Source organism: Protomyctophum parallelum (assembly GCF_964188405.1).
Source record: "Protomyctophum parallelum genome assembly, chromosome: 12".
Classification (NCBI taxonomy): Eukaryota; Metazoa; Chordata; class Actinopteri; order Myctophiformes; family Myctophidae; genus Protomyctophum; species Protomyctophum parallelum.
In genome coordinates this window covers 10797226-10807395 of record NC_139712.1, presented here as the reverse complement: position 1 = coordinate 10807395, position 10170 = coordinate 10797226, and the positions used below count along the sequence as shown (strand labels likewise).

General features: G+C 42.0%; 1 protein-coding gene across 1 annotated transcript; it reads right to left on the bottom strand.

Moving 5' to 3' along the window:
- Nucleotides 1-2667: 2667 nt before the first annotated feature.
- On the bottom strand, nt 2668-4624 carry LOC310867502 (uncharacterized protein; the record flags this gene model as incomplete). The annotated part of the gene is made up of 4 exons (XM_083777617.1): nt 2668-2982; nt 3745-3884; nt 4390-4531; nt 4607-4624. 4 exons carry the CDS (start codon nt 4622-4624, stop codon nt 2668-2670), a joined length of 615 nt encoding a protein of 204 aa, XP_083633743.1.
- Between the last annotated feature and the right edge of the window lie 5546 nt (nt 4625-10170).

The window sequence follows — 10170 nt, the reverse complement described above, 5'->3', positions numbered from 1 at the left end:
TGACATCTCTCATCATGACATCTCATACCCTTCGGAAAAGGAACGTGGCGTTTGTGCGACATGTTGCACAGCAACAAAAAAACTAAAAAAACTCGATCTACGCAACGACGAGTAATACGAGAGCTTTAGCCCTTCGAGACCTGGAGCGCATCTGTGTCATCTTTAGCCACATTAAACCCATATTGGGCAGGAACCCCTTTTGGTGTCAGCATTATGTTATGCTTTAGCTATTGAAAAATAGCAGATCTACAAGCTCATAGCGCGCCACTCGGTGGCGCGCTATGAGCTTGTAGGTCTGCTATTTTTTGAAAAATCGAAGAATGACTGACATAGAATCATAGCTTTATCAGAAAACTGTCAGGATGTAGAAGACATTTTTTTAGATCTGATCTCAGGTCCGAATGGGTTAAGAAGACATTGTGTAGAACGGTGTCCTGATGGGTTAGACTAGAGAGGGAAATGAAGTCGGCGGTCATTATTTGCACCTCAGAACAGACACACTCTCTCTCTCTCTTTCTTTCTTTCTTTCCCTCTGATGTTGGAGACGTTGCCTCTCAGAGAGAGAGAGAAGCAATCAGACGCTGAACTCATCGAGGAGGTAAAACAGGGCGAGGCGTCCGAGTGGGGGGGGGGGGGTCCGGGAAGGGGGATTACATCAAGTCTGGCAACGTCGTGAAGATGATTACAAGTAGCACTGGAGACCAGGGGTGGGATGAAGAGGCAGGCAGGCAGACAGGGAGGCAGGCAGGCAGAAAAGGCAGACAAGGCACGCAGGCAGGCAAGGCAGACAATGCACGCAGCCAGGCCAGGCAATTTGGCAGCAATTTTCTACTTTAGTTTAGTCATAGTCTTTGGACTGAAACTCCATTTAGTTTAAGTCACATTTTAGTCACCTGGAATGTCTTAGTATTTCCAGCATGCAACCAAGTGTAAAATGACTTATAGTGGATCTCTTGTCCACTAGTCCCTTACCAACATTTTTGTCTAGTTTTTATTTGTCGACGAAATTGTCAGTATATTTAGTTTTAGTCGATGAAAACAACACTGGCAGGCAAGGCAAGGCAGGGTTGATTTTGACAGCAGGTTTAGTTTATTTTAGTCAAAGTCTTTTCAATAAAATTCCACATCATTTTTGTCGTACTTTTATAGTCATCTGAAAGGTTTTAGTTTTAGTCCAGTTGTATACTATAGGCTGTGTGTCGTGTCTGCCACACGCTGTGGGATATTTTCGCAGAGCGACACACCTGCACACAACCTGCCGTAAGATGACTTGTGTTTAAGTTCTACTGGATCTCTTCTCCACCAGATTCCCTCACTGACAATTTAGTCTAGTTGTTGTGTTTTTGGCGATGTTATTAAGTCTTAGTTTTCTATTTTCATAACATTTTTATTTAGTTTTTTGACATGGTATTTTTAGTCCACCAAAGTAACACTGCAGGCAGACAGACAGACAGACAGACAGACACAAATATAAGTGTCGATGGCGACATGAAGGTGGTTCGGGTGGTTACACACATAAAAACCCTGGGTTAGAAACAACCCATTCTGAGTAGTTTTTAACCCATCCCCTGGGTAGTTATAGCACCAACACAGCAGTAGTTAATTTTACCCAGCAAGATGGGTTGGTCCGTTTTAACCCAGTGGATGAGTTAAAATATTCTACCCATTTCTGGGTTAAATTAACTGTACTTCTGAGTAAATGCAACCCATAGTATTTATTATATATTCTACCCATTTCTTGGTTAAATTAACTGTACTTCTGAGTAAATGCAACCCATATCATGCATTATATATTCTACCCATTTCTGGGTTAAATTAACTGTACTTCTGAGTAAATGCAACCCATAGTATTTATTATATATTCTACCCATTTCTTGGTTAAATTAACTGTACTTGAGTAAATGCAACCCATATCATGCATTATATATTCTACCCATTTCTGGGTTAAATTATGTACCATTCTGGGTTGTTTCACTTCAAGTTATATACTATACTATGATATACTATTCAAATCATGAGTTAAATAAATCAATTATGGGTTTATACAGTGTTACTTTACAGTTAAACTACAGTTTAACTACAAACCTATAACAAAATACATGCTAGATTTGGTCATGCAAAGCATAATGTAATAAACACAAACCATGCTGGATTCTTTAAAGTCATTTTATAATAGATAAGCATGAAAACAATAACATTTTAACATCAAACATTGACATTTGGACCTGGATAATAGTGTGGACAACACTTCTCTAATATCCAGCCTTAAACGCCACCAGATAATTCACACTGGAGAGAAACCCCATGGATGTGATCAATGTGGACAACACTTCTCTAATATCCAGCCTTAAACGCCACCAGAAAATTCACACTGGAGAGAAACCCCATGGATGTGATCAATGTGGACAACACTTCTCTAATATCCAGCCTTAAACGCCACCAGAAAATTCACACTGGAGAGAAACCCCATGGATGTGATCAGTGTGGCCAACACTTCTCTCAAATGTCCAGCCCTGAAGTGTCCATTGATTGAAAATGATCAGTATTTTAGTACCGGATTAGGAAGAACCACTTGACTTCTGGGACAGATTGAAGGTACTACTGGAATGATGGGATGCCGTGACTACTGGGATAACGTGATTAAAGATAACCCTATGTGTGTGTGCTCTACTGGCAAGCCAGAATTCTAGTGTGCAGAAACTCAACCATTTTCTTGGACTCTTGTAGTGGAATTCCATAGACGACACTCTGTAGGAAGTCCCACACAAGTTGACACTTTTTCGGGTACTCTATGTCAAATATGTAGTAGGCCTTGAAGCAGACGTCGATGGCCTGAAGAAGTTTCTCCTGTTCCAAAGCCTGTCCATCAATTATCACAAAGACCTTGACCAGTTGCTGAGAGTTGTTGCCCAATGTCAGGATGTAGGGTTCAGTTTGGGAGTTCTTGGCTGCTTGGAGATACTCCACCATGTTGGTTCCAGGCTGAAAAACACAGAAAAGTGAGGGTGAGTGACCAAATGTCTACAAAGTATAGAATTAAAAGTGTATAATTAAAAGAAAAATAATAATAAAAGGTGGCAATGGTCCATTTACATTCTAAGAGTTAACTTATTGTTAAACATATTCATTTTGCGTCTTATCACTCCTATGGTAAACATCAACACAGCATGGTATTGTGGACAAAATGGTATCCAACGATAACAAAATGTTCCTTAGTTTTGTCTCCGATAGGCTAAATCTCATATACTGGTAGTCCATTGGTTGATAAACATTGAGAGATGTACTGTATAGGGTATAGGAGGGTGGTGGGTGGTGGTCCCTGGCTCATAATCAGTTGAAAACCCCTGCCTTATTAGATAACCCGGGAGGTATATTAACAGAAGGAATAAGCTTGTCCTGTTATACCTGTATTTGTAAAGCAATAGGATTGTTAAACTGTCAAGAGCAGTAGTTAGCCTATTTCAGAGACATTTTGACAATAATTAATACATGTTATTGTTTCAGGTGGGGTGAGGTCATATCTAGATGACTAGGCAACTAGTCATTTAGTCAACTTTTTAGGATTACTCGTCGACTAGTGAAACACCGTAGTTATGAATGCCCTACTGTGTTCTGCTGTGTGCTGTATATGCTTGTAGATTACACACACTCAATACTTACACAAACTCATTAATTATACAACAGGTATATGTTAATGTTAAAATAAAATGGTAAGTTTCCCTTTAGATGTGCTGGTGGACTTACAGGCTGATGATGGATGAAGGCCTTCTTGCACTCAGCAATGGTGTGGCGCACCGTTTTACTGCCACGGCCACGTCCAACTTTGTATGGAGTTGGGGGGAGCAAGGCTGGCAACTGCTGCAGGGCGAGATCCCCAATGCCATCTGCAGGAAGACATAGGTATCAATACGAGGTGGAATGGCATATCCTTTATTTTGTCATTCAATAGCCAACAAGAATGTAACCTATGCCGCCATGTGCAGCCAATAGCGGCTCTGCAGCTGGTTAGTTTAGTTATCCCCACCATTAAGCCAGAAGCTGGCCTAACCATGACACATGGAAAATAATTCACCAGTTGGGGTCCATTTGTTTCCATTTGTAACACTGTCACAGTTGCAGACTTGTAAGGGTCAATTTAGACCCCACTTAAGTAACCCAGAGAGTCCCTGGAATCCACTTTGAGAAACCCTGGTCTAGACGAGGCTATAGGAGGAAGGGGTGTGCCCACTGGTATTTGAAGGTGACACTACCTGAGAAGAGGAAAACCCTGGGGTACCTGAAAGTGTGTGCTGTGCGTGCCACACCCACACAGAGGCCGCCAACGTGGTTGTGGATTCTTGGCACAAGAGGGACTGTCGACTGGCAAAGAATATTTAAATAATATTTTACCTAATGTTAATCCTTCGACCGACAACTCCAGCTTCCGCTCCAGTCGTGCCACCTGCAGGATCTTCTCAGCATAAACTGGGAGCCAGGTCTCAAACAAATTTGGTGCAGCGTTTGGGTGCAAGACAAGGAAGTCCTGTGCGATCTATAAAATGGAAAACATTTTAAATCAAATTAAATGTGGCACACTACCAAAACATAAATTAATCATCAAATGTACAATATTCCCTCTTACCATGCCGTCAGTTGTTAAGCGAGGGTAATGTTCCAGAATCTGACTGATGGTCAGATCACTGGTGTTGTCCTTCACCCACTTCGCCCTGTAGACTGCCGTGTCCTGCATGCAGGTCGCAACTTGGTGGAGTGGCTGAGAATTACTTCTCAACCACTCTTTCAGTTGTACAGCCCGCTCCTCTGTTATGGTAGATTCTGTAAAAAGAACAAAATGTTGTCAGTCACTAAAAGATGGATGTTTTGCTTAATCAGTCATCCCTATCAGCAATATCGTGTGTTAAAATAGTTCTAAAACAACTATAAATGCTATTGTGTGGTGTCTGGTCATACAAGCTACTGTAGTTGCAAAATTCCTCACATTCACTACAATCAGGCTCTAATAATATTTTCTGTCTGCGACAGTGTTCCCTAAACGTTTTGGGAAAACTTAAGCAAGCAAATGTGCCACATTGTTGGAACTTCCTTCTATTTTTCCGTTTAGTAATGACCTGGTATGACCGCTGTTCGAATAGGACCATCCTCGGGTGCTGGTTGTGGTGCTCGGCCAGTCACCCTGAGCGCTGACCTCAGCTTCTTCCTGGTGTTACGCAGCCTTTCCTCCAGGTACCCAGTGGCTGGACGGCCGTTCCGCGCTGGGGTGTACCATATGACCTGCCAAGAAATAAAAATGTTTGATGAATAGAGATTTGGCACATTTAGATTTTTTGACAGCATGGCCTTGAATTAGAACAGGGTTTTGCTGCACATCTGTATGTCCCAAGAGGTCAATTATTGTCCCAGCTTCCAAGGGCATGACAGCAGTGGAAATCACACATCACAGTAGCTTTTCTGGAAGGAGTGAGCTGTATTGTGTCCGTTAAATGATTTAGCATTTTAAGCTCAATGTATGCTTCTCAACGGTCCGTTACTGAGAACTGCAGACCTACAGGCTGACCGCATGTTGTGAGCTTGTAGTTTTCAGTATCAGCGACACATCACAGCAGAGCATATATTGGGCTTAATACTAGGGGTGTCACCAAAATGTATAATACATTGAAAAGCAAAAAGAAAAGGTTAAACACGAAAAAAAACTCACGCTGCCACTGCTTGATGAGTCTTTTAAGCAGGGAAATGCCTGAATTAGGCTAGCTGCCATAGACTGTTTGGTCTCCGTCGTAGGACTGTAAAACAGAAATAGCACAAGTATTCATCATATCAAGTAGTTCCAGTGCGTTGATTTCATGTAACTAATCATTTTTAGCTTGCACTGGTGCCTCTTAACCCATTTTGACCCGAGATCAGATTCTAAAAAATGTCTTCTACATCCCGACAGCTTTCTGAAAAAGCTATGTTTCTATGTCAGTCGTTCGATTTAAAAAAAATAGCAGATCAAAAAGGGTTCCCGTCCAAAATGTGTTAAAGAGATACTCCATGGTAGCTGATCTGAGCATGGTTAGCAACTAGCAAATATATCCCCACTAAGTCATATTTTAGCTCTCAGGTAAAGTTGATGATCATACATCATTCAATTTGCCATTTAACCACTAAAACCCCAGCATTGGTATGATTGGTGTGATCCCTATTAAACATAAAGATAATTTAAATCTGTTGAAGTACTTCTCTCCAAACTTCTCTAGAAGGTGAGACACCAAAATCCGGACAAGGGCACATCTCTGGGATGTGGTGATGATGTGTGTCTCGTCTAGGTCCCTCACAATCGGCTGACCGTCTGGGAACCTTGTAAGAACCTGACGGACATCCTTAGAAAATTGCAAGAAGACAAAAAATTGCCATTATTACCATTATTTCAAACTTTTGTCTTGATTACAATTAAATGAATGCAGTGTGTCAATGTGTTGTGAGCTTGTTGAGCACCATTTTCTTTTTCATGCAAAGCAGACAAATTTATGAGGCTTAAAGGGTATTAAAGCAGAACTTACAAACGTAGGAATTATATGTATTGTCTGAATCAGCCTGAGGGGTTGGTGTTCAGGTGGAGCCAGGGGTTCAGGTGGGGTTAGGGCATCAGGTGCGGCCGATACCTCCATGGGGGTTTCGGGAGTGGCAGGAGGTGTGGCATCAGAGGCTGTAGCTTGTGCATCAGGTGCAGGCGCCGGTCCAATCTATACAGAAGACCAAGGTTAATATAATAAATGTAGGACAAAGAATAGAGCACCGAAGTCTGATGTAAATGACGCATCCTACCTGGTTTGTGTTGTTCTCTATGCCTCCCCCCCCCCCCCCCATTAATTACCTAAATTTTTGCCAGAAACAGACTGTATCAAATATAACTGACTGACTATCATAAGCGACAGTCTGTTTGTTTTTGGACCTCAATGCTTATGAGAGGATTTTAAGATGACCCAACTATTCTACATAGAGAAAAACTTCTACAAACCAGGGGATGAGAGAGTGACGTCAGGACTTCAGTACTCTATTGGAATCCCCAACAGAGGACCCTTTTGAAGACAACCAAATGATATGTGGACAGTGCTGCAGCACTTTTAGAGAGTGCACTTGGGCTTCACCTTATACAAACATTAAGTGATTAAACAAAAAAAGTACTTACAGAACAACTTATCACTCATTTAAAGAATTCCAGCAGTCCCAGTAATCACGTCATCCCAGTAGTCACGGCATCCCATCATTCCAGTAGTACCTTCAATCTGTCCCAGAAGTCAAGTGGTTCTTCCTACCCGGTACTAAAATACTGATCATTTTCAATCGATGGACACTTTAGGCAGTAAAACTAAACTAATATGGGGGTAATGTCAAAATAGGCCTTGTCGACATATAAGCCAGTCAAAATACTATTTACAGTCACACGCACAACTACACACACACCCGGTGGCAGTTAGGTGATTCTAAAAATGTCTGTAGCGCAACGAAATGTATAAACTGTCATCCTCTACATCCTCTCTGTACGACTTGGCTGCATGGAGGGGATGGTGATCAAGCAGACATCTTACATCTACCGCTACCAACACCTGAGTGGGAATGACACTGTATGCATATAAATGCCTATCAAACCACTGTGTATCCCACTTCTTTACAACAAGTTTTATTGTTGGTGTGGGTGATGTTTGCTCCAGTAGTAGAACTGATTCTATGAGACCAAATTGAGGCTCTCCATCTGGATCATAGGACAGGAATACACTCATGCCTGCTCTATAGTCAATTCCCTTAAATGTAACCCAGGCTGGCACATACACTTCACTGAAAAGGGGAATACCTTCTAGCCCACTTTGGATCCTGTCATTAATGTTGACCAGAACTGTACTTTGCCCTGGACCAACTTCTGTATTGTGACACAGGATAGTTCCACATAGGAAATGGTAGCACTGCATCATCTGATGGCGAAATGCCATGGTTTTACAAATGTTTCTAAAGTTGCAGGTTACATTGCTAACCTGTTTGAAAAATGCATGTCGTGCTTCAAATCTCATTGCCCAGAACTGCTTCAACGGTCCAAGTTTTTGAATGATTCGTGGGTAGTGGACCATAAAGTGTTGCTTTGGCCGTAAATGTAGATGAGGATATAGCTCTAGGAACAGGGAGTGGTGGTCTTCTATGATTTTGCCCAAGTACAGTGTTGCCGCTACTGTAATTGAAGGGGAAAAGATAAACTCCATGCAATGGAGTAGGAGGAGTAGAAGATCCCAATGCTTGTTATCTAAGGGGACAAGATCACCTATCATGGTTGGTAGTAGCCTAATTAGGCACCACATTTGAGATGCTGACTGACGCATGGAGCCTTCAGGGTTTTTGAGATCATTCCTGCTTATGACAGTAGGCTTGTTAGACTTATCACTAAATCCATAGTCAAAGCTTGTGATTCTGTTATTCAGCTGTTGTAGTGTGAGATGCTTTTGGTCGATTAGTGAATTCAACACAAGTTTGACTTCGTACGGCCCTGCCCCCTCCAGTAAATCATGCATTATGTCCACTGACACATTGTCTGACACATGATAAAAAGACAACATGTTCAAGACACTGTCCCTTTTCAGGCCTGTCTGGGAGGCGTTCGCTGTAAGTAAATCTGCCTCATAACTATTGCGATCACGCAAAAGTCCAGGATCTTCAAGCGTCAGAGAATGTCTCTGTTCTTTATTTGCTTTGCAAAACCGACATGCATAATTGGCAACGAACGATTCAACGTAGCCAAGAACACTATGGATGCCCAAATTGTCTCCAACTACTTGCAGCACTGCGAACTTGACAACACCTTGATAGTTGGGGGTATTAACAAGGATGCCATCCCTCTCTAAATCCATGATCTCTTCTACAATAGGGCGTAGGATTGCATCAATGGTATGGTGTGCTGCGTCATCAGATTTGTACACAGCTAAAAGGAACTGTGACTGCAAGGTAGATAGCAACTCTGGAGGCAAGCTCTTCAAAATGAAATAAATAAGTCCCAACTTGTGAATCCCAGTTTTAGCACCAAGAGGATTGACGACCTCCACATCGTCCTGGTAAAGCAAAATTGGGATTGAAACCTCGTTTGAGTCGTTCCGAAATAAGGAATGCGTTTTACAGAACTCCCCATCAAAAACATCCTGAATTGCATCACCCTCCCTGCGCTGCCAATCCAGCATAGTCTGTAAAATCCCGGGAATTTCTAGAATCTTGGTCAAAAGGCTCTTTAACGGTATACGATAAAATGAATCATGAACACCAACTTGCTGGACGATGCCAGTGGCAGAGGCTGTTGATTGAACATAGGTAACCCCTGACAATATCTCCTCAACTGGCTGAACAAAGTTTCCAGTTGTAGCAAAATATTTCATCTGTTTATAATCGGACTGCATCCCTCTGAAAGGCTCAGCTAACTCTGAGAACTCCACCTCAAGCTCTTGTACCTCGTTGCTTTGATCAAGACCAAACTTATGAAATACAGACATGGTCTTTGATTGCAGTCGGCTGACAATATCGCCAATTAAATTAGAGGTATGCTGAACCACAAAGTTTATGTTTGAGAATGTCATAGAAGATTTAGATCTAAGATGGGCTAAAAAGAGGGCCACTCGATTAGTAATGGACTCTGGTTCTAGTTCATCCCAATCCTCACCAACTTCCTCATCTCCCTGTTCTGGCTCCATGTCAGCATTCAGCATTTCAACAGGTGGGGCTGGACCTACAGGTGGGGGCCGTGGGGCTGGGCCTTCAAGGGGGTCATCAAGAGTATTTCTATCTCCATGCTCCTTTTCCAAGTGTCTTCTATAAGACCATATGTAACCAAATGTCCGACCACAACCACTTTCACTACACTGAAAATGTGTTGATACAGAGTTGACATGGTGTACAGACCGTAAATGCACGAGAAGACCCTTGATACCCCCTGAAATTAGCTTTTGGCATTTGAAGCAAGTGTATGTCATCTTCCCGAAATAAACTATTTACTTACAAGTTCTCTAATTTTTTTTAGAAACTTCAACCTAGGGCCTGCTCTCGGGATCAGCTGTTTGATGGTGGAATCATCTAACAGAAAGAAACTTTCCTGATCAATGCCCTCGTCTGAAAAAGAAAGAGAAAAAGACACATTATTTTTCCAACAGAGGAACCGAAATA